Source organism: Suricata suricatta, chromosome 4 (assembly GCF_006229205.1).
Source record: "Suricata suricatta isolate VVHF042 chromosome 4, meerkat_22Aug2017_6uvM2_HiC, whole genome shotgun sequence".
In the NCBI taxonomy this organism is placed as follows: Eukaryota; Metazoa; Chordata; class Mammalia; order Carnivora; family Herpestidae; genus Suricata; species Suricata suricatta.
Window position 1 is genome coordinate 71,380,506 of NC_043703.1, and position 24,900 is coordinate 71,405,405.

Sequence of the window (24,900 nt, forward strand, 5' to 3'; positions counted from 1 at the left end):
AGCCACCCAGGTGCCCCCGACCTTCTTTTTTTAAATGTCTGACCTGAATGTTCTGTGGGTCTAAATAGATGTGATTTGTGTAACCCTAGTACGTAATTTTTAAAAATGGGCTCAAAATCATTCAAAATTTTCTAGGAAGGGACCTTGTCCTTTATAGGAATATTGCCTGGTTTTCCACGGGGGAGGTGAGTATTTGTCAGGTGTTTGTAAGGACCGCAAATGATGGTTTCTCAAACAGGATGTGCGGAATTCTGAGGAGACCCTACTCCATCCAGCTCAGCGCTCAGCTGTTCTCTTTCCTTGCAGCGCCCTTCCCTTTCATCCAGGACAACATCTTGTTCTATGCGACCCTTGGGCTTTGTCTTCCCTTCATTGCGGTTCTCACCATGCTAATCTGTCACAAGTACAAAAAGGTAAAAGCGAAGGTAAAAATTCATCTCTGTTTCCTATTTCTGAGGAACTGCCTGTTGCTAACTGACCCATTATTTCATCTCTGAAGCAATTTAGGTATGAAAGCCAGCTGCAGATGGTACAGGTGACCGGCTCTTTGGATAATGAGTACTTCTACGTTGACTTCAGAGAGTACGAATATGATCTCAAGTGGGAGTTTCCAAGAGAAAATTTAGAATTTGGTAAGCATCGAATGGTCCAAATGTTTCCATAGCATTTCCGTTCTGTTGGAAAATCTCTAACGTGCCCTCACTCACCATTTATCTTGCAGGGAAGGTACTAGGATCAGGTGCTTTTGGAAAAGTGATGAATGCAACAGCTTATGGAATTAGTAAAACAGGAGTCTCAATCCAGGTGGCAGTCAAAATGCTGAAAGGTACAGTAAAGTGGAATGATGTCCACATAGATGCACAAAAATGGGAGGCCTCGTCTCCCACCTCCTCTTCTACTCTTTTCCATCATTTTTATGATTACCGCCTGCCATGCTTCGAGGTTAAAATGGGACTGAGGTGGGGTTGGTGGCAACCAAGTCGTGAATATAAAATCCAAGTCACGAATGCAAAACGCCACCTCTTCTTCCTCTTCTGGCTTTGTTGAGTGTTTTCGGCTTCGGTATTAGGTGGTACTATTACTACAGGCAGATGTCCTTTCTTACATTTTGACACATGCTGGGCAGCAGAGCCAGTCGAAGACCTCTGTATTCTCACTTCCCACTAGCTGCTCCGTCCCCTCCCACTTGGCCTCCACCGCCATCCCTCCCCTTAGCGTCAGGAAGAGCTCTCTGGTTGGCTTTTGCTGAGGCGACCAGAAACCTCCAACAAATTAAGTCTAATGGGCGTCTTTCAGTCGTCTTGTTAGTTGAATTGGCAGCCTGAGTCGGTATCGTTGCCTGTTCTCCCCTTTCAACGCTCTCTTCCTCTGACTTCCATGTCATCACGTTCTTTTGTTTTTCTTCCTACCAGTCTGACTGCCTCACAGTCCTTTCCTGGCTCACGATCTTCTACCAACTGTTTATGAAGGCTTGCCTCCTTCCATTTTCACTGCAACATGCTTGCTGCAGGCTGGCTCATGTTCCCCAATGCCTCTATTCTATGTACCAATGGTTCTCACAATGGCATCTCCCTTCTGAGCCTCAGGTTATGTCCAAATGCCTGAGTGTCTCCAAAGTTTCTCTAATTCAAACTGAACTCCTCCAACCCTGGCCCTCCCTCACCGCTCCCTCTCTGTGATTGGTTCCGAGTGCCAGTGACTAGCCACATTCCCCACAATCGGGCACACTAGAAACCTAGGCCTCATCCTTGAAGCTGTGTTCATTCTAGCACCTCACAAGCTTTCCGTCTGGTATCCTTCTCGGTGTTCCTGGAACCCGCCCTCTTCCCACCACTCTACCACCTCATTCCAGTCCATCTCCTCAGAATGGTGGCCTCGGCCTTCCCAGGCAGGTCCCCTGTATGCTCCTTATAGATTGATGCCCAGGTGATGGTTATGAAACACAAAGCAGATCGTTTTTCCCACTTAGCATTTCTAGGTACCTTGGATTACTCCTGAAGTAGTCTCTACAGCCCTGCAGCGTGTGGCTGCCCTCCTCCCCAACTCACGCTCAGCTGGGAGGCGGCACACCGGCCCACTTTCAGTTCCTCCAGGGCACCATGCTCCCTCCCAGGGCCTTTGTGCAGGCCGATCCCTCTGCCCACCTTTCCCCTTTCACGTGGTTCTCTCCCACTCCTTCTTTAGATCTTAGCAGAAATATCACTTCCTCAGAGAAGCCTTCTCTCACACCACAGAGGAGATCAAGTTCCTTGCTGTGTGTTAGCTCTCTGTAGGCGTCTTTCTCATGCAGTGTGTTACAGTTGTGATGACATATTTGCTTACTGAGTCCATTAACGTCTCATCTGCCACATTAGTCCGTAAGGTGCATGAGGGCCAGGGTTGTATCTGTTCTGCTGTGTTTTCTTTTATTTTGATCTTTGCCCATTCTATTACTTCAGTATGGAATGTTCTACCTCCCTTCCCACTGTGAATTCATCTGCCTCTTATTTTCCCTCAGGCGTTCGGTGTTCCCTTCCACCCCTCTCCAAGGCTAGGTTAGTTGTCCCTCTTGCATGACCCCACAGCCCCCTTTTATTCATCTGCCACTTTGCCTTTATCACACTATGTTGTAATTGTTTATTTACTTGTCTCCCTTTTCCGGGAGACTCAAACTCCAAGAAGACAGAGGCTGTGTCTTGTCTATCATTCATCCCCCCGTCACTTGGCACATTGCCTCTACACAGCAGGCATTCAATAAATATTTGCTCAGTGAATGAATGAGTGAGTGAATGAATGGATAAGATTGGATGAAAGTTAGGTAACGGGATATGAGAGTGCTCTGACAAAGTTAAGTGCATCATAAAATGTATAATTTTGGTCGTGAGGAACAAGACATGGACATTTGAAAGCCACAGATCCCTATAAAACATGAAGCAGCAGAAGACATGCGGTACTAGGGGTCACAGTGCTCACAGTGAAGAATCTCATTCCCACGCCCAGATGTTGGAAGTGAGAATACCCCGAGAGTTCACTAAATCAAAATAGATGGTGTCAGTGCTCTGGGAAAAGCTACCAGATGTCTTCTAAGACAAAATAATGACACCTGCAAATACCTAATCAAATCTTCACTGAATGTAAAGAAAAGTAACCATGCCTATAAGAAATAATGTGCTAACTGAGGAGGGGGTGCCTGGTGCCTGGAGAGGGATGTCCAGAACCCTGCCCTTGCTCCTAGGGCCCCAGCACCCTCCTGGGCAAGGGTGCCCCAACCACCTGGGCACATCAGTCTCATTGACATGAGACCTCTGAATTTATCAATAACTACCCTATGCGTCTAAGGAAGATTACGAGTACAATTTGCCAAGCTATCTAGACTTATCTAGCCTGCCTGGTAGTTATATTTCTCATTATCAACTAAGGAGTCCCTTGAGAACTTGGTAAGTGGGAACTGGTCTCTTTGACCTTCTCACCATTGGATCTGTTAACAAATATAAGGTTTTAGACCTGAGGATCATGAGCCGGAGGCCGCCACCCATGCTGACATTCCTGTCTTGTCTCTCTGTGCCTGATAAATCCAAGAGTCAAAAAAAACAAACAAACAGGTTTCTTCCTTCAGCATATTTATTAACTTTTTCATGTATTTTGTTTTGTTTTATTTTGGGTTTTGAGGGTCAGCTATAGAAATTTTCATTTTGGTAGGTGGAGGAACAGCCAGTAGAAAGTCTCATAATTAGACTCAACTTTTATACTACAGTCTTTGAAATTCTGTCTGAAATACAAGCTATTATTATTTTATGCATTAAAATTTTTTCATGCAAATTTGAACTGGAGAAAGTTTTAATTTATTAAATGACCTAAAAATACATGTTTTACTTTAGCTCTACATTTTGTATGCTTTTCCATTGACAGAAAAAGCAGACAGCTCTGAAAGAGAGGCCCTCATGTCCGAACTCAAAATGATGACTCACCTGGGAAACCATGAGAATATTGTAAATCTGCTGGGGGCCTGCACACTATCAGGTAATCCATTCCTACTAAAACTAAAACATCTCGTCGAAAATATTTTAGCTTGAAGACAAAGAGGACATCTGTTCCCATTTTCTCCACTTCCCTCGATCATTGCTTGGGCCCTCACACCCAAGTGGAATTAGACCTTGAATATTCTGAAATCAGACGGGTCAGTGTAGAGAAGGCCTCTCCGTACAGGGATAGGCCACGTCATTTTCACCTCCTCCAAACTACGAGAGCACTGCAGATACACTTGGTGCTAGCTCGTTCTCCTTGCTCAGAAGGAGTTTCTCCCTGGCCGGGAAGCTGACCTAAATGCAGTGGCGAGAATGGCCACAGCACCTGGCCACTGCCCTTTTTGGGCCACTACAACTGATGCACAGCTAAGATGGACTTTGACACTTTGTTTTCCCAGAGTTCAGTGGAGCAGGCACCCTGATTCACCTCTGTTTCGAAATACCTGAAGGACGGGGGGCACTGGGTGGCCCAGTCGGTTAAGCATCCGACTCTTGATTTTGGCTCATGTCACGGTCTCACAGTTCGTGGGATTGAGCCCCGCATCCGGCTCCCCAGGATTCTCTCTCTCCCCTTCTCTCTGCCCCTCCCCTGCTCATGCTTTCTCTCTCCATCTCTCAAAATAAACAAATAAACATTAAAAAAAGAAAAGAAAAGAAACACCTGAGGGATGTGCTCAAGCATCATTCCTTCTGGGACTGGGACACAGAGAAAATGGAGGAGAGGATGCTTGGGATGTATTTCTCCCTCCCCGGGCCAACGAGAAATTGGCATGTATTTGCCGAGTGCTCGAAGCGCAGCTGGCATACTCTTCCCAGTTGCAAACTGGAGAATCCAAGGGCCGGTTGTTATTGGTGAGCCAACACGTACAACTGGTTCTGACATGGAAGGCAAGAGATACTGCTCTCCAAGGAGTTAGAGCAAAACCTGAAACTGGATTTAACGTCCAGGAAGAAATAAGCTGAGGGGCGGCTAACTGGCTCAGTCGGTGGAGCGTGCAACGCTTGATCCCAGGGTTGTGAGTTCGAGCCCCACGTTGCGTGTAGAAATCACTTTTTAAAAAATCTTTAAAAAAAAGAAAAAGAAGAAGAGGAGATAGGTCAAGGTTGTGCTCTCCCCAAGTCAGGGGAGAAGTCAGCTCTCGTAGGTTATGTTTTCTGCCACACAGACTTCTGAAAAAATTGCTTGGCATTTGTTTGCCTCTGATGAAAACTCTCACTATTTCAGGGCCAGTTTACTTGATTTTTGAATATTGTTGCTATGGTGATCTCCTCAATTACCTAAGAAATAAAAGAGAAAAATTTCACAGGACGTGGACGGAGATTTTCAAGGAGCACAATTTCAGTTTTTACCCCACCTTCCAATCACACCCAAATTCCAGGTAAGAGGAGGGGTTAAAGTTTCACACTTACATGTGGTAGAACGCAGGCGAAGTATGGTGGCTTCAACACCCCGCTGGCCAGCCTCTGAAGGCCATGGGCCAGCATCGTGTGGTCCATGGGTTCTAAGACCTAGAAAGGTCACTGGTCTTCGCTATAGTTTTCTCTGTTGATTTGGGACAGTGAGACCTTTTGCTTTCCGATGGTACAGGGGCTGTCACTGTCTCTGTCCACCTGCGCCTCAATCACACTCTACACACTCTAGGACACATACTCCGTCTGGGGATGAGCGCATTATTCAGTCTTTCAGGTGTCCTGGGTAACACGTAGGTGTCGTAGAAAGAATGAACACTTTTTCCAAAGCCCTTCACGTACTCATAGAGAGTAGTTCAGGTCTTAGGGGTTTCGCTTTGAACTCATAAATTGGATTTTCAAAAATTAGAATGGATCAATTGACACAATGTGATGGGGGCAAAATTAAGAAGTGGTAACAGTTGTCTCTGTGCCCTGTGTTGTATATTCTGCCATCCGTGGGGAGCCCATGTGATTCCCTGTCCTGTGGGGATTTCTTGTGTTAGTGTGTGTAAATGAGGGCTGTAGGAGCTTAGTGATCCATTGGTCCTCATCCTTGGGAATTTCTCGCTAATTACTTGAACATCGTGTAACACCTTTCTCTGAGTAAATCCCCAGGCATTCTTGATAGAACGATTCCCCGATCTACAATGCAGTCCTGTTTCCTCAGCACATGTGGAAGCTCTCCCTTATCCTAAAGGCAGGGTTGTTAGAAACTTTGTCTTTACTGAGGGACTTTTAGAGGGTGTGTTTGAGATTCCAGCCTGTTTTTTAAGTGTGTAACTTTCAGCATATGCCTTTGACTTTCTAAGGTCTGACACCAAGACCTATCATCTTAAAGCCAGGAGGCCCCATGGAGATCCCCATGGGCATCTTTGTGCACTTGCCCTTAACTGATCTGTACCTATTACCCCCATCCTGTCTTCCATACTGGTTTCTCAGTTCATATTCAAAAACTGAGAAAGTTCTATAATGTCATCTGTATCCTAGAATAGAGTCTCTTAATGAGTCAGCATGTGTGATCAGCACTCCATGGTTAGTAACAACTACTGCTAGTCAACAGGGCCTTTGATTCATTCTGGTGACTGGGCTATTAAATACTCCGAAGCCATTTATGGGTGTTTGTGGTCTGAGAAGATGAAGCCATTTTCCAAAGATATGGAAATTGTAAATGGGGGTGAAACTCTGCACTGGAATAAATGGAATCCTTGTATACAATGCACACAGAATTCCTCAGTGAAGAATTTCATATTACACACCATAAAAGAGATTATCATTATTATAATTTATTGATGTCACAGGAAAGGGAACTGAGCTTTATTTACAAAGACCAACTTGAGGAAAGAAGGACAGGAAAACACTTAACGGTCTTTACAGAAGATCTGTGTTACATGAGGTTTAGAGGGAAAGTGAGCTTTTAGAAACAGGTCTGCGTCTTATTCGTAGGTTCTGTTAGCTTCGTGATTTCAGCAAGTCACATTTATCTCACCAAGTCTTCTAAAATGTGACGCTCACACCCCGCTTGTCACATAGTGGCAAGGACGGCGTGAACATTCCTCTTTGAACCACCGGACCCCATGCAGACAGTGGAGATCAGTCCTCTCCTAGTTAGACTTGGCAAGCTCAGTGAATTTCACCCGTGTTTTCAATGCCCACACACGCGAAAAATGGCTGAGTAGATGCTGTGCTTTTCGTTTAAAAGCCCATTGATAACTGGAATCATTTCTTTGATGAACTGTAACCTTTAAAAATATAATGTCTACTCAGAAGAAGAACATACCTAATGAAATAATGTTTTTAATAGCATGTCTAGTTCAAGAGAAGTTCAGATACACCAGGACTTGGATCATGTCTCAGGCTTCAATGGGAATTCATTTCAATCTGAAGGTAACATTTTATTCTAATTAGTAGCACCTTACAATAGAAATGGATACAGGAGTTCTGTTAGCTACTTTGTAAAGGCTTGTAAATGCAAAACATGATTTTCTTTGCTCATGTCACCTGTATGCTTTATTAATGCACATTTGCTCTAAAGGTAGTGACAAGCCAATAGTTAATATACTGTGCCTTTTATGTCAGTATGTAACTAATAAACACCGAGGGCTATCTTATTTGGTCAGGGGATTCTTTTTATTTTTTCTTATTTTTTTTAACGTTTATTTATTTTTGAGATAGAGAGATACAGAGTGGGGGGGGGGCGGGGTGCAGAGAGAGAGGGAGACCCAGAATCTGATGCAGGCTCCAGGCTCTGAGCTGTCAGGTGATTCTTTTTAAAGTCATACATTTATTAGAGCCACCGATTACTGGTAAGTGGAAAAATGATGAGTTCTGGAATCAGACAGAAGTGAGGTTGATCTTGGGGTTCCTTCACTTCCTGGCTGGAAGACTGGACAAGTTATGTAACTATCTAAGCCACAATTTTGTCGGCAAAGCAGGCCTAATAATACTTTCCTCAGAGGACCATCAGAAGGATTCAAAGGGAGAATGTGAGTACCCGAGATGGTCCATAATATGTGGCACAGCTCTTAGCATTAAAGGGTTCACGCCAGTGCTACCAGGGATGTGCCCTGATGGCTTCTTTTTGTAGTCTGGGAGCCCACCTCACTGTGACTTTAATAACTGTCCATGGAGCTTTACTAAGGACAACTTCTTAGACTCTGGGCAGATGTGAGGACCAGTTCTGTTTTACAGACGAAATCGAATATGAAAACCAGAAGAGGCTGGAGGAAGAAGAGGACTTGAATGTGCTGACTTTTGAAGATCTTCTTTGCTTCGCATATCAAGTGGCCAAAGGAATGGAATTTCTGGAATTTAAGTCGGTAAGCTCCTTTTGAAGAAGAACCTAACAGCAACAAGATAATTTGGGGTCTGAGATGTGCTTTCCTTTTGCTTGTTTATTTTCACTGGTAGCCCTTAAAGTCTCTCCACTCCCTGCCCCCAACCACCACACCCTTCACTGGCCCAAGGAGGTTCACCACACCAGGTGCTGACAAATTACAGCATGAAGGCCCGGGGACCTTATTAGATAATGGTTATCACAGCCCTCCCAGGTGGTCCAAAGTCCTCTGAAACTTCCAGATAGGAGGCCAAAGCGAGGTGTACAATGTCAGTCCTTCCTTGGACAGTCAGTTCAGGTTGTGCACGTATTGACCTTGGCTAAGTGGAGGCTCAGATACCATGCACTGTACTTGCAGGGGCCGACCCCTGACCGCCCTGCCCGGACACCTATGCCTTCCCTGCAGTGCCGGGCTGGCCAGCAGGATTCCTGTGTACCCACCGCCTCTTCCTTGGCTAATCCAGGATCCAGGCCACGGAGCCTGCCTCGAACCATAGTTTCTATCTCAGCTTTGCATTCCTTTTGCAACTGGCATTCAGTCCTGTTCTGACATTTCAAATGTCTCCTGCCTGTAAGCAGATGAAAGCCATTCCCCGGGCTACTTTCTGTCCTTGCCGTCTACGTTCCATTGAGATTCTCTTCATTTCCCGAACTCTCCCCTCCTCTTTTCCCTTTGAATTTTCATTCTCTTTCCCCCTCTCTCCTCCACATCCCTCCTTTTTGCCTCCTCTCTCCTCTTTCTCCCTGAATTTGGAGAGAATATTTTCACCTGCGTTTTTTTTAATAATACTTTCTCTAATATGATGTTATAAGTCAAGTCTATCTCAATGTAAAAAAATTATTAACATGGGTGGCTCAGTCAGTTAAGCATCTGACTTCAGTTCACGTCATGATCTCATGGGTTCAAGCCCTGCGTCATGCTCTGTGATGACAGCTCGGAGCCTGGAGCCTGGAGTCTGCTTCAGATTCTGTCTCCATCTCTCTGTCCCTCCTCTGCTCACGCTCTGTCTCTCTCTCTCTCTGTCTCTCAAATGTAAAATAAAACATAAAAAATTAAAAAAAAAAAGATTAACGTGAAATAAATCTCCAACCTTGAAGAATCAGAAAAAATCATTTTCATAATAGCAACCAAACCTATGAAACATCTTGAGATACACAGAACAAGAAATATACAAGATCCACATTGAATAAGTCCGTGAGACATTATTAAAGGACAAGAAGAAGATCTGAATAAATAAGCTTTGCCAAGTTCATGTCGGAGAGATTCCGTGTTTACAAGAAAAGCCAGTTCTGTCCAAGTTAATCTGCATGTTTAACATGACTCCAGTTAGACTCTCAAGGGTTTTGGTGTTTTTTTCTCCCCTCATGGATACTTGAAAGTGCACATTATCTTCTTTGCTCTTCCAAATGTGGGCATCCTTGCTCAATAGTTAAAACAAACCCATCCCGTAATATTTCCCCACTCCTCCTCTCTGAGGCCCATTCTTCTCTTCATCTTCCCTCCTGGATGTTGGATTCCCTCTTTGCTCAAGTGTATGTATAGTTCCTTTATTTCTAGTTCACCTACTCGGCCAGAGCAGTGCTTCCGTGAGCATCTTTGTGGACCTTCGAGAGCATCTCACCTGACTGCCTGGCCTGGTTTCCTGCCTGTCCTTAAGTAACTACTCAGACTACTCAGAACTGGGGGTCAAGGGCACTGCTTTCTCTGCCCGCCCCCCCCCCACCGCCGCTTGTTATAATAAGAATTTTTTTTAGAAATATCCAGTTTCTTAGACCCTCTTGTCTTCCCTTCAGGTCCTGTCCTCTGCATCTGTCTGTCCTTTCTTCCCACGTTTCTAATTGCTCCTGGGTTTTCGAGTAGGTTCTGAGGCCCCATCAAACGTCACTTGAGCCCCGGAACACCGTGCGAGGTGCTGAAATCAAGTCAGCGCTTATCACTGACAGGGGAGAAAGAGACAGGCAGACATGCAAATCAAAGATGACACTCTAGTGTGGTAAATAGTCATGTTCCAGTAAGTGCTGGGATCCCAGGCGAGGCACAGGCCGGTCAGACCCAGGGGAGGCGAGGTGGTGCAGGGAAAGCATGTGGAAGGAGCTCAGGCATGTTTGAGGCAAAGGAAAACCAGCGGGGAACATGGAATCAGGCAGGGAACATGAAATCAGGAGGAAGTCGCGGAGAAAGGTCCTGAGCTAAATGTGTGGTGTCGTGAGGTCCCTTGGGCAGCAAAGTGGGGTCCTAATCCAGTAGATTTTTGGATATCCCTATCTGAAGCTCAAGAGAAATGATTGGGTTGGAAATAGAGGTTTGGGTGATGCTGGCACCTCCCTAGGTTTGCACAAGGTGGCTGGGGAGGAGGGATGTGGACCGAGAAGGTGCGGGCCTGGGGCCTGGAGAGCAGGCTTGCCTGAGTCACAACAGGAAGGACGGGAAGGAGAACAGTACCAATGACGGCCGGGAGGTCACAGCAGAGCTGAGCTGGCCCAGTGCCAGGCAGGTCACCGTGGAGCTTGGCCAGAGCAGCAGGACAGACGTGCGGGAGGAGGAAGGCAGGGTGCAGGGGCCCGGGAGTGAAGCGGGCGTGACATAGATGGAGTCTCCAGGCAGTGGACAGCACTCTCAGAACACTGGATAGGGAGGAAGAAGAGCTAGAGGGATTTGGGTCTGTATGGTTTTTGCTTTTATTTTTTAAAGATTGAAGACAGAGCCTCTGTGGACCTTTACCACGTAGGGCTCTGCTCCTTTGACTATCTTCCTCCTTCGAGGTAATTCTCTTGCCAGACCACTCCGGTTACTGTCACGTCGTCTCTCAACCCGGGGCTCCTCACTGCACTTGAGTCCTCCTTCCCAAACTTATTTTCCATATTTTCCAATTATTTTCTTTGGTAGTACTCTCGTTACCTGCTCGTGGCCCAGGAAAGAGAAGACACTTTGATGAGCCCTACATTCCCATCCCCTGTGACTCCTGACCTTGAAACTGGAAGAAAGCTCGCACTCCGTGATCATCTGCATCACAGTAAATAACACTCCCCTTTCATCCTTTCTAGTGTGTTCACAGAGACCTGGCCGCCAGGAACGTGCTCGTGACCCACGGGAAAGTGGTGAAGATCTGTGATTTTGGATTGGCTCGGGATATCATGAGTGACTCCAACTATGTTATCAGGGGCAACGTGAGGCTGCTATTTTGTACATCTTTTTATGTTGTCACTTTGTGTTCTGTCATTGTTACAGTAGACAGCTGTGCTCACTGTGGTGTATGCTTGATTCATGGCAACATCCAGAAGTTTCCTCACAGCAGTTAGCTTTCTTACGCTTAAAAGCTTTTCCTGTAACCTCAGGGAATATCCCCGCGGTAATAAAAGCCGCAGGAAGGAGCATCACTTCTGTCGTTGGCTGGTCACAGTAGATCAGTGCCTTGGAGTACAAGCCTCACGTTAAACGAAGCCCATTCCTCATGCTTTCTTCAGCTCCCTTAGCTGCAAAGTGACTGGCGTCATGTTCCCAACCATGGGATTTGGCAGTAGCTGCAAGAAAGCGTTTTTTAAAGTACATCATATAAATTAAATATTAAATGTAAAAGTTTTAAAAGTCACAATATTTAAATTAAATATTAGTTAACGAATATTTAGCATCTTATGACTGTCACAACAGGGAGACCTAAAACATGACTGAATATACTTGTTAAAACAAAACAAAATAAAACAGGGCACCTGGGTGGCTCCGCTGGTTGAGCATCCAACTTCGGCTCAGGTCATGATCTCGTGGTTGGTGAGTTCGAGCCCCACCTCCGGCTTGCTGACAGCCCATCAGTGCAGAGCCTGTTTTAGACCTTCTGATCCCTTCTGTCTGTCCTTCCCCTACTTGCGCTCTCAAAAATAAACAAAACATTTTTTAATAAGCATTAAAAAAAACTAAGGACAGATGTATTTTTTAATTCTTTTTTTTTTTAATTTTATAAAGAGAATGAGCCCGGGAGAGGGGCACAGGGAGAGAGAGACTCTTAAGCCCGATGTGGGGCTCGATCCCATGACCCTGGGATCATGACCTGAGTCAAAATTAAGGGTCAGATGCTCAGCCCACCAAGCCACCAAGTCACCTCTGTTTTTTTTTTTTTTAATTTAAAGATTTTATTTTTGAGCAGTTTCTACACTCAGCTTGGGGCTTGAACTCATAACCCTGATGTCAAGAGTCACATGCTCACCGACAGCCCGCCCCATGTGTTATTTACAAGAGAGCTGTCGGAAATACTAAATGATAAAATTGTGCCGTGGAAAGAATGTGGCTGCAGGACTTACAACACCTGGCGTGAAGCCCCTATCCTTACTTTTTGGAATTTCTCGGTCCTTTACTGTCCCCACCTGTGAAATAATAGTAACAGCAAGTGCTGACACAGTGCTTACTCTGTGCTCAGTGCTAGTCTAAGTGCTTTACATTATATTAATTCATTTAGTCCTAAAAGCACCTCTCTTGTGGGTGAGGAAATCGAGGCATGGAAATGTAATTTGCCCACGAGTTACCCTGCCTGTGGATTAGAGCATGGGCTGAGCCCCGACTCTGGGCATAACCTTGGGCATAACATGTGCGGCGCCTCCCATGAGGATTATCCACTTCCCTCCCCAGCGCTGTTGTGGGAATAAACCAATAAAACCAACCTGAAAGCACCTGTCTGGGGGAAACGGCCAATAAATGTTAAAAAATCAAATTAAACTGTATTCCCATTAGCATCAAGTAAACATTCGAGCTGATGTGAGATCTGTCTTCCGTCACTGGGGCTGAATTCAAACTCGTGAAGAAAGCTTCGGTGTGGCTGTGCAGTATCTGACCTTACTAGCCGGTGAATTCCATGCGGTACCTCGATTAATTCATGCCATTAATTAAGTTAACCAGACCAGCCTGTTTGGTTTCATCAGCTCATCAGGTAGTGCGAGGATTTAAAATAGGGTTTCTTTCTTGAGCTTCAGGTGGTTTTTTTTTTTTAATTTCCTTAAATCATCTCTATACGCAACATGGGGCTCAAACTCATGACTCCAAGATCAGGAGTCGAGGGCCCTACCGACTGAGTGGGCCAGGTTCCCTCTGAGCTGCGATTTCACTCGGCAGATGGCTGGTGGAGGTCTCCTCCACTCACACAAAGGAAAACACCACGAAAACCTCTGCCCCAGTAACCTGTCCACCCCTATGTCTGGGTTCTGAGCTGAGGCTGAGCCAACTCAAAACCCGCTTTTCGTGCCACGAGACATTATTAAAGCCACAGAAGACAGCCTGGTGTCATTCCTGGAAGCGGTGGTCCGTGCTCCCCTCACCACGTTCCTATAGATGGTATTTCCACTAACGTCCTTCCAAGAAAATATCCCACCCACTTACCAGTGTCTGCCTACCTCTGGCCACCTGCCTGGTTTCTCCTTCATGGGAAGTACCTGCTGGAAAACTTACCCACATCCAAGCACAAGCCTTTGTTCAAGATGAGTGTTAAAGAGATACCGGTCAATTTTTTTTAAGGCTATTAATAGAATGTTGATTTGAAAGTGAAAAACTTCCCCTTGCGCAATATGTTCTTCTCAGTTAGGGATGAAGAGCAGCTGGAGGAGGAAAATACATTTCATTATATAGCTGGTAAAAGAAATACTCCAGGGCGCCCGGGTGGCTCAGTCAGTGAAGCGTCCGACTTCTGCTCAGGTCATGATCTCACAATTGATGGGTTCGAGCCCCGTGTTGGGCTCTGTGCTGCCAGCTCGGAGCCTGGAGCCTGCTTGGGATTCTGTGTGTCTCTCTCTCTCTGCTCCTCCCCTGATCACACGACCTCTCTCTGTCTCTCAAAAATAAATAAATGTTAAAAAAATTAAAAAGAAAAAGAAAAGAAATACTCTGCATATAGTCCGTTCACCACCGATCATCACTGATCAGACCCCTCTTGGATTCCTCACAGGCCCGTCTGCCTGTAAAGTGGATGGCTCCCGAGAGCTTATTTGAAGGGGTCTACACCATAAAGAGTGACGTCTGGTCATATGGAATATTACTCTGGGAAATATTCTCACTTGGTGAGTTTTGCCGTTTGCTGCCACGGCTCGTCCCCCACGCCCTGTGCATAACATGCAACGTTTGATTCTCCCAAGAGCTGGCTGGTACCTACCTCCATTCAGCATGTGCCATTTAATGTTTGGTTTTGTTTGGTTTTTTTTAATGTTTATTTATTTTTGAGAGAGAGAGAGAGAAAGCGCAAACAAGGGCAGAGATAGAGACACAGAATCTGAAGCAGGCTCCAGGCTCTCAGCCGGCAGCTCAGAACCGGACATGGGGCTCGAACCCATGAACTGCAGGATCATGACCTGAGCCCAAACTGAATGATTAATTGACTCACAAATTGTGAGGTCATACCTGAGCTGAAGTACGAGGCTTAGCAGACTGAGCCACCCGGGCGCCCCCATTTCCTGTTTTATTTGTGTTGTCTATAGGTCTTTCCCCACCTACAGCCTCACACCAAGCCCTGTCTGGCCCATGGGAGCTCCGGGCACATGCTTGTTTGTTGAGTGAATAAATAAACAAACGAGCTGGCTTAGCCTCCCTGCCGCTTGCTTCCCCAGGTGTGAATCCTTACCCTGGTGTCCCAGTCGATGTCAACTTCTATAAACTCATCCAGAGCGGGTTTAAGATGGATCAACCATTTTATGCTACAGAAGAAATGTAAGTTCACACCAGACTGTAAGGCGGCTGAAATCAGGAATTTACAGTCTCTCTAGTTCCAAATGCATGACAAAAAAAAAGTAAAATTCCTTCATGCAAAATTCATATGGTTCCTCGAAAGAAAGACAGACAGACAAGGAAAGGAAACCCAATTCCTTGTTTGAGGGGGGATTCCTGAACAAAACCGAACCTTTCCTGCCCTAAGATGCTGGGAATTAGGGGTTTCAGTTCCTTTGCTGGAGGAGTGACAAGACTCCATCTCCCAACTCCTGGGCCACATTGTAGTTTTTTAAATGGCATTTCGGTCCCTCGACTCTGGTGGGAGTTGGAAATCTAGAAGAATGGGCACCACAAAACAAGCAGGCCCCGGCTGAGCGGTGCCCTGACTGAGTGGTGCCCTGGCGCCCGGGCAGTGACTGGTGGGAGGCGATCGGCTTTCCTTCATTCAGGTTTCCTCCTCTTCCTCCTCCTCCTCTTGCCTTTACAGATACTTTATAATGCAATCCTGCTGGGCTTTTGACTCAAGGAAACGGCCGTCCTTCCCCAACCTGACCTCATTTTTAGGATGTCAGCTGGCAGACGCGGAAGAAGCGGTATGTAAGGCAGTGTCCTGGAAAATGCATTTCTAGAAGGGCTGCGGGCGGTCCGCGGGCTGGACACTCAGCTCTCAGTTTCGGCTCAGGTCACGGCCTCCTGACTGTGAGTTCGAGCCCTGTGTCAGGCTCTGTGCTGGCAGCGTGGAGCCTGCTTGGGGTTCTCTCTCTCACCGCCCCTCTTCCACTCATGCTGTCTCAAAATAAATAAACCTTTAAAGGCATTATTAGAAAGGAAAGCAGAAACTCCAAACACACGCTGGTTTGCTGAGAACCAAAGGTACCACGTTGTCTTCCTCACCATGATTTGTCTTGTTTGCCCTTTAAAAATTGTATGGGGTAAGCTACATTTATTGGTGATTTTTTTTGGGGGGGAGGCTCTCCCTAAAGATTTCGGCCAATTAAGAAATTATATGCTGTTAAATGTCTAGGGCATAGGACTAGACAACCAAATAAAACCAAGTCCCTGAGCCCCAGGGCCTGTTAGGATGGAGTGACTGCACAGTCAGGTAACATGGCGTAGTGGACGGAACACTGCCTTCCTGTCCTGAGAGTCCAGGCCGGTTCTACACTGTCTCCTCATTGCTGTGTGCGTCACGGCGACTCGCTTTACTCCTCTGTGCCTTATTTTCTCACCTGTAAAATGGGTTGTCACACTGGGTGATCCTTGAGCCTTGGAACTCGGAGTCCCTTTGCTGACCCTTCCCCCCCCAGTAATCCAACCGGGAGTAGTGAAGCAGTGGATAAAGGATGGGGTCTTGAACCTTCAGCACCCAGGTTCAAATCTCAGCGCCATCATTTCCATCTTACAGGCCTCGACTAAGTCACGTCATCTTTTTTTGGCCCTCAGTTTCCTTATCTGAAATATGGGATTCACAGATGTTACTTTGTGGAGCTCTACAGAGGAAGGAAGCTGATGTATGTGAAAAGACTTCACCCAGCAGGCAATTGGTAGTTAACAAATGTTAGTTACATAGGCACCTGATTCTTTAAGTGGATTTTCTGTTCTCTTTTTCTAAACTATTAAGAGTCCATTTTCAATTCTGTAGTCTCTCCAGAGACCTGGGTCCCTGTCAAGATGTTTGAAAAATCACATTCAATCTTTTCCTTTTCCTTTTTTTTTTTTTTTTGGTGAGAGAGTGAGCGTGAGCAGGGGAGGGGCAGCGAGAGAGAAGGACAGAGGAGGCTGTGAAGTAGGACCAGTGCTGACAGCCCGATTCGGGACCTGAACTCACAAACTGTGAGATCACGAGCTGAGCTGAGGTCGGACGCTTAACCAACTGAGCCACCCAGGCAGCTCTGGAAAGTTACATCCGAAAATGAAATTATTGTCAGGGCTAACAAGGTCAGGGGAGATGGAAAACTTCAGGCTTTTGGGTAGATAAACGGGAAATAATTAATGATACTATAAGATAAACTGAAAGAAGAATTATGGAGAGAAAGCAAGAAATGAGCCATTGGGGCAAAGAGAAAGCACCAAGTAATTTTCACCGGCTTGGGGGCTGGGTATGGATTCACAGAGGTCTTACTTGCGCTACGCTGTGAAGAACGAATAGTATCTTGGCTGCTGGGGAATGAAGGGTTGGTAGAGTGTTCCAGGCTGGATGAGTGATGTAAGTAAGGGTTCAATGTTGAGGAAGTCGAATGGAAAATAGATGGTTGTGGCTAAAGTATAGGGTGAGTGGGTGGATATGGAGGAAAATAAGACTATAAAGGTAGTGGGCCCGGATGGAGGGTCTGCTGCCATTGAACTGACCCTTGGCTTTGTTCAGGACCGCCTTGGTCTGGGCGTGCTGCTCTTTCATGTCCCCGTGCCCACACGCCATCCAAATCCCTCTCCCTCTGTACAGGGGGCCCTCTGTGTATCAGGAATTGTTGAATGGCAAGCTCTCCACGGATGATGAATCCACTGGGGGTATCCAAGCTCAGGGACACCTCCCTCTTCTCTTCTGCTCTGCCCCTGACCCTCTGTGATGGCAAGTTCTTTTCCTACCACCCTCAGAGCTACTGATAGCAAACTGTAGCTTCTTTAGGTAAATTACAAAATAGCGCCCCTTCTGGGGGACATTCATCTACCCAGCCACCAAGAGGAACCTCCTAGTCCTGGCTTGTGCCGTGGGCTCCGTCTAGAAGCCTGGGGGGCAGGCGGGTCCCCCCTTGCCCACTTGGCTGGGCACCTCTGAGCGAGGCATAGTCCCCACAGCCATGCAGGCAGCTGTGCCCGCTGGGAGCAGACTGTGGTTCCTCCTCAGTTGCCGTTCTATGCGTTCTCTTCACATCCCCTGAGCCACATCGTGCCTAGGGTAACATTTCCTGGGATGCATGTGAATGCTTTTGTAGAATCTTTGTTTTTGCTCCTTCATGACTAGGGAAGAAAATGGCCCTCGGGGAGCAAGTGAGAAGGGGAGATAAACACACACATAAGGGGCGCTCTGTGCTGACAGCTCAGAGCCTGGAGCCTGCTCCCAGTTCCATGTCTCCCTCTCTCTCTGCCCTTCCCCTGCTCATGCTCTGTCTCTCCCCAAAATTAAAAAAAAAAAAACATTTAAAAAAGTTTTTAAACACACAGGTGAATGCTTTTAGATATAACTTAGAGCAGGGAGATCATTGACTAGCGTGCTAAGGCATTGCTCAGACAGGGGCTGAGCCTGTGAGGGATTGGAGAGTGTGCAAGCAGGCTTCAGAGTTTGTCCTGATGGCCCAGATCACTGCGTATGGTGACAGATCCTAACGAGGCTCATTGCGGTGGTCACTTTGCGATGGATACACACTGATGAAGCACGTACACCTGAAACTAATACAGTGTTCTCCATCTGTTATACATCTGTTGTTTTTTTAAAAAAAGAGCCAGATCAAGTTATTCTCTCTCCCCAAAGACCCCCTGTAACTTCCCTGGTCAGATTTCAGGGCCCTTCTTCTGAGTCCCGTTAACATTTCAGGTGTAACTCAGTGTGAGCCTCAGGTGGCGTTGTGTGATGCTTGTGCTTTCGCATCACCGGCCTTGGTTCATGAGGGCAGGAAGTGCACAGCTCACCTTCGCATCACCGGTGTGGTCCTGTCTGCAGGAGACACTCCCAGCAGGAGGACACGCCACGGGCCACATCTGTGTTGTTCACCATCACTTACCCAGAGCCTGGCCTAATGCTTAGCATCTAGAAAGGGCTAAACAGCTGTTTCTGGAAGAAAGGAGGCAAAGAAGCAAGTTTGAGAAAGCCAAAGCGGAACAGGGAAAGTAAGGGCATCAGTTGAGAGGTGACTGTGGTGACAGAGGTGAGCAAAGGAGGGAGTGAACTGGACAGTGCAGGGGGGAGGCGTGCAGAGGAAAGGGACACACACAGCTCCTGTTTCAAGAAAGTGTTCTGAATGCACATCACTTTTCCTCTCCTATCAGTGCCCACATGTTATAGGAAATATATAATATAATATACTATAACATAACATAATATATAAAAATATTATGCATTATAGATAATTATAGATGCATTATAAATAAATATAACACAAATATAATGTAAAAATATAGATATGTATACAACATATTTTATACTTTTTATTTATCAAAACATTTTTAATGTTTATTTTTGAAAAAGAGAGAAAGGGGAGGGAGAGACAGAGCACAAGCAGGGGAGAGGCAGAGAGGGAGGCAGGCTCCAGGCTCTGAGCTATCAGCACAGAGCTCAGTGTGGAGCTCGAACTCACGAACTGCAAGATCATGACCTGAGCTTAAGTCAGATGCTTAATGGACTGAGCCACCCAGGCGCCCCTATTATATAATTTTAAAGAAGTGAGGCCATAACTGCCTTTGAAAGCCAGAAGGAAATCATTGTGGACCAGAAATGGTGGAAAACCCCTGGGGCGATGAAAGCCATTAGGCCTGAAGGGGGAAGACCCACAACAGAGGACCCTTTGAAAGAATGAGGACTGTGCTCTCCTGACGGGCAGGGAGAGGTCTGGTGGGATCCTGCAGAGGCTCCACACGGGGGCAGCCATGCTATTAAGTACACATAAGAATGAAGTGGGTGTTAAAAATGTAAGTATAACCATTGTGAAAAGAGCAATATAATCTATAATCTCGGGCTTAGTGTAGAAATGAAAAAGGACCATAGAAAACTCGATCAACCCAACAAAGCAGGGGAGACAGAAACAAAGAACATTCATGGAAAAAGAAAAAACACACAAAGCAGCAGGATCCATAAGTCTACTCATGAAGGAGAATTTCAAAATAAATGTGCCTGTCATCTTACAGATCGCATTGACTCACCGCAGTGCAGTGAGGTGAGAAATGGCCGAGAACAAACTAAAAGCCCCTAACGTCCGACATTAGCGATTAAAATCCCCGCTTCTTATACCAGTCTTTGGTTCACAAGGAGGAGGAGGAGGAGGAAGGAAAAAGAAATAAAAATAAATCCTGTTTATTAAAACCTGGAGGAGCCGGCCACATTTATAACTCTAAATTCATTTGTTAGGAAACGAAAAAAAATGAAAGTGAATGACTTAAACTTTCAACTCATGAAGCTAAGGGGAAAAAACAGCGATGTGTAAGAAGGGGAGTGAGAAGGAAGGGAAAGAACAAAGCAGAATAGAACTAACAGAGGGCGCCTGGGGGGCTCAGTCTGTTAAGCTCCGACTTCAGCTCAGGTCATGATCCCCGTGGTTTGTGAATTCGAACCCTACATCAGGCTCTGTGCTGACAGCTCAGAGCCTGGAACCTGCTTTGGATTTTGTGTCTGCCCCTCCCCTGCTCACTCTTTCTCTCAAAAATAAACAAACATTAAAAAAAATTTTTAATAACGAAACTAATATTGCTACAAGCAGAATTAATTAAACCGAGAGTAGCTCCCCAAGCAAAATAATAGTGATATTCAGGAAAGCCAAAAGTTGTTTTTAAACTAATAATTTAATTGCTACCATTTTTGATGTGATGCACACTACTAACATGTTTTCCATAATGATGCATGTAATTCTCCTACCAGGCTCACAAAGTAAGTTCTACCATTGTCTTTTTTGCTGATCAGTAAACAGAGATACAGAGAGGCTCAGTAATTTGCCCAAGGTAACACAAGAAGGGTCAGACTTAGGAGTTGAACACAACAATCTGGAACTAGGTGACACTGTATACTAATACCGTTTATTCACAGTGTACAAATATGCCACTAAAACATGCTAACTATGAAGAGAGCAATTAAGAAAGAAGAGAAAGCACAAATGAGATTCAGAATAAAGAGAACGTAATTGTGGTTAGAGGAACCATTTTCAAAAGTATGAGAAAATCTTACACATCTCTTTATACTGATGCACTTAGAAAGCTAGGGTTTCAAAATTTTTATAAGGAGGGGTGCCTGGGTGGCTCAGATGGTTAAGCGGTCGACTTCAGCTCAAGTCATAATCTCACGGTTTGTGGGTTCGAGCCCCACATTGGGCTCTGTGCTGACAGCTCAGGGCCTGGATCCTGCTTCAGATTCTGTGTCTCCCTCTCTCTCTGCCCCTCCCTAGCTCACTCTGTGTCTCTCTCTCACAAAAATAAAATAAAGACATAAAAAATTTCAAAAATTTTATAAGGAGAATTTACTCATGTATCATGCAATGAAGAATTCATTAAAAATCACTTAAAGGGGTGAAGGAGGTACAGGCTTCTGGTTATGATGAATAAGTCACTGGGATGAAAGTTGCAGCACAGGGGATGAGTCCATGGTAGTGTAATAGTGTTGCGGGCATGCGGTGGTGAACATACAGACTTGTAGAATCACTATGTCGTACCCCTGAAACTGATGTAACATTGTCAGCTACGCGTCAACAAAATTAATTACGTAAATAAAAATCACTGAAAGGAATGGAAAGGAAGACATTAAAAGCAGTGATACACCAGGATGGGCCCCAGGAAGTGATTGGCTCTGGGAATACAGCAAGCTGAGGAGGTGGTCCTGAACCTTCCAGATCATGGGACTGGCAGAGCGCCAAGTGGAACTGTAAATACAGGAAGCAGAGAAGGTTTGGAAATGAGAGATCATAAATTCAGGTGTGGAGCTGTTGGAGTTGAAGTGTCCCTGGTATTTCTGTCACAGCCTTACTCAGATGGTTAGAAATTCAATGCTAGAGATGTACATTTGGTTCAACAGGTCATGGCCAACTGCTACTTTCCAAAAAAGACAGATCATCCCTGTTCATCCTTATGCATAGAGGCAAACTGTTACTGTGCAGAGCAGGTGTGGAAGGATGTTTTTGTCTATTTGTTTTCCAGAAAGAAAAAATAAAGAGTGGGAGACAGTCCATTCAGTTAACAAACTGTCAAAAACAGACAGGAAGTAATACACAGAATCAAGGGGTGGGGAAGGGAAGAAAGTCTGTCAAACTCACATCAGAATCCACTACCCAACATCACACAGAGTTCTCATAAATAATAAGAAAAACATGGGTAGCCCCAGGTAAAAAGGCAAGGAGGTAAGCAGACTCTTTGCAATGAAATGCCAATATTCATTGAATATAGAAAAAGATGTTTGACTTTGCTTAGCATGAAACATAGGCAGGCAAGGAGATGAACTTGTCTTTGGACCAAGGGCTAGAGACGTGAACGATTGTGAATACCCTTGTGCTAAGTCTCTGGAGAGAAGAGTGTTGTTCCCAGATACAGCTGGTAGGAGTGGAAATGAATAGAACTTTCTGCAGGGTACTCTGAGTGCTTGACCACTCAAAAATATGCATGCCCTTGACCCAGTGATGTCATGTCTCTCGTTCATCCCAGAGACAGACAAGGTCAGGGCGCACTCCTCAGTTTGTGTTACATAACCAGTCCCTCAAAAGGTTAGTTAGGGGTGGGCGAATCACTCCGTTGAGCGTCCAACTTTTCATACTGGCTCAGGTCTTGATCTCACGGTCTTGGGACTGAGCCCCATGTCCGGCTCCTCACTGAGCATGGAGCCCGCTTGGGATTTCCTCCCTCCCTTTCTTTCTCTTCCTCTCTCTCTGCACCCCCCCACTCGCACTCTCTCCCTCTCTGTCTCTCAAAAGTAGGTAAATAAATAATTTTTTAAAAAAGATTAGTTAATGGTGCACCAGTCCTGTGGAATGCTAGGCTCCTCTTAAAAAGATGAATGTACTCCTATTTAGTAAACAGTGAAAACATATAACACATGTAACATACGGACAACATATCGGCAACTCAGGATAAGGTTCTAAACCAGAATCTACACTCTTAGCCTACTGATACAAAATTGTGTATACACAGCAGACTATAATGGTAGCTATCTCTGATTATTTTAGCTTTTTTTCTATACGTCTTCCTATCTTGCTTATGTTATCTATATGAATGTGTGTTAGCTTTATCATCAGACAAAACATAGAGCTGTTTTCATTCTGGAAAAACACTCAAACGTCCCCCACAGTGAGACTGAAGCATTGGTCCCCTGTGTTAATTGCATAATGAGCAGATCTGTTTGGGCAGCCTTTCTCTTTTATGGTTTTACAGCTAAGCTTTATGATTTCTAGATCGAGATTTTATAGCCAAGATTAGACATAGTAATAGAATAAAATGTTTGACTTGATCTCTCCATGAATAGAAGGACCAAATTTGCTTTGTCATTAACATCCTCTAGGATTACCCTCGAAGACTTCTGTATAGTAATAACACATAATTTGCAATAAAGCCCCTTGACATGTATGTCCCAATCAGACGGTAATCAGTGTTCTGTCTTTTTCCCACATTCAGATGTATCAGAACATGGGTGGGCACGTTTCTGACCGTCCTTCCATCTACCAAAACAGGCGACCTTACAGCAGAGAGGCAGAATCGGGGTTACCCTCTCCACAGGCCCCTGTTGAAGATTCCTAGAGAAACTTAGTCATAAGGACTTCCTCCCCTCAACGCCCACCTTACGCAGGCTATAGACGACCCAAACAGGATTAATCTCATCGCTAAAAGAAAGTATATCCTCAACTGCTGCTTTGCTGGACTCTTCTCTAGAAGCTCTCTGTATTTACTCGTTTCCAAAGGAACTTTTGTAAAATCACAGCATCCTTTGCACAAGGCAGGAAGAGCTGATAATTAACTTTATTGGAGCACCGACCTACGTCCAAAGGCCTTCTCAGTCTGGCTTTAGTGAAAATCGTGTACCTGAAAATAGTATATTCTTGTAAATACATAAAACAAAAGCATTTTGCTAAGGAGAAGCTGATATGATTTTTTAAATCTATGTTTTAAAATAATATGTAACTTTTTCAGCTATTTAGTGATATATTTTATGAATGAAAATAAACTTTCTTCTATAGAATTGTTTGTCATTGAATCTTTGGCATGGTCTATATTTAACTGGAGTGAAGGAACCTAACGGAATTGTATGCAATGTTCTGTTTGCGCATGTTGAATTTTTTCCTACTGAGAAGATCCATCCTTTTGTCGGATTCTTATCTGTGACTCCTACTCCCAGATCAGGAAACAAAACAACTGGTCTCTAGTGCTTTTCTGTAGCACGTCATCGAGTCAGCCTCCCTCGTCCTATGAAGCTTAGCTCCCTCCCTCCCACGGGCTCATAAACTTGGACCTGACCCTTGTCCTTACATTCCAGGTGTGGTTCTTGCTGAAGGTCTGCCTCCTCTGGTCCTCCCTTCCAGTGCCTTGGTTAAGATAAGACTCCCGAAGCCAGTCCAGCCAGACTGGAGTCCAGCTGTCCACCACTGCTTAGCCATGCAATGTTGGTCAAGTAACTGAACTTGGTTAGGCCTCGGTTTCCGCTTCTGGAAGATGAAATAATAATGGATGGAATCTCGCTTACAGGGCTGTTGTAAGAATTAGATGGATTACATATATAATACATGCATGTTATAAATAGACATATACACAGACGGCCCCCAACTTACAGTGGCCCAACTTACTATTTTTCAACTTTACAATGGTGCCACAGGGATACTCATTCAGGAGAAATGGTCCTCTGAATGTTGAGTTTCCCTCTTCTCCTGGGTTAGTGAAATGCTCTTTCATGATGCTGGGCAGTGGCCATGGGATCACAGGGTAGACGACCAACGCCCTGGCAACTGTTCTGCTTTTCACTTTCAGTACAGTATTCAATCCATGACACGGGAGGTTCAGCACTTAACTGTAAAATAGGCTTTGTGTAGATGATTTTGTCCAGGTGGAGGCTGACATCAGTATTCTGAGCACATTTGAGGTGGGCCAGGCTAAGCTGTGATGTTTGACAGGGTGGGTCTATTAAATACATTTCAACTTATTTTCAACTTACTATGGGCTTACTGGGACATAGCCCCGTCACAAACTGAGGAAGATCTGTATTACATAAACATATAAATTGCTTAAATCAACGCCTGGCCAATAGGTGTAACCTCATCTGT

General features: G+C 45.2%; 1 protein-coding gene across 1 annotated transcript in view; it reads left to right on the plus strand.

The window, feature by feature from the left end:
* Window positions 1-23,762, plus strand: part of FLT3 (fms related tyrosine kinase 3) — a 74,375-nt gene extending 50,613 nt beyond the window's left edge. The window contains exons 14-25 of the mRNA XM_029938480.1: window positions 307-413; window positions 500-632; window positions 722-826; window positions 3,889-3,999; window positions 5,230-5,383; window positions 7,258-7,340; window positions 8,145-8,272; window positions 11,335-11,457; window positions 14,214-14,325; window positions 14,869-14,968; window positions 15,456-15,561; window positions 23,264-23,762. Coding sequence (XP_029794340.1) covers window positions 307-413; window positions 500-632; window positions 722-826; window positions 3,889-3,999; window positions 5,230-5,383; window positions 7,258-7,340; window positions 8,145-8,272; window positions 11,335-11,457; window positions 14,214-14,325; window positions 14,869-14,968; window positions 15,456-15,561; window positions 23,264-23,386 — 1,385 coding nt within the window. The 3' untranslated portion in view covers window positions 23,387-23,762. The remainder of the gene's footprint in view (window positions 1-306; window positions 414-499; window positions 633-721; window positions 827-3,888; window positions 4,000-5,229; window positions 5,384-7,257; window positions 7,341-8,144; window positions 8,273-11,334; window positions 11,458-14,213; window positions 14,326-14,868; window positions 14,969-15,455; window positions 15,562-23,263) is intronic.
* Window positions 23,763-24,900: the final 1,138 nt, after the last annotated feature.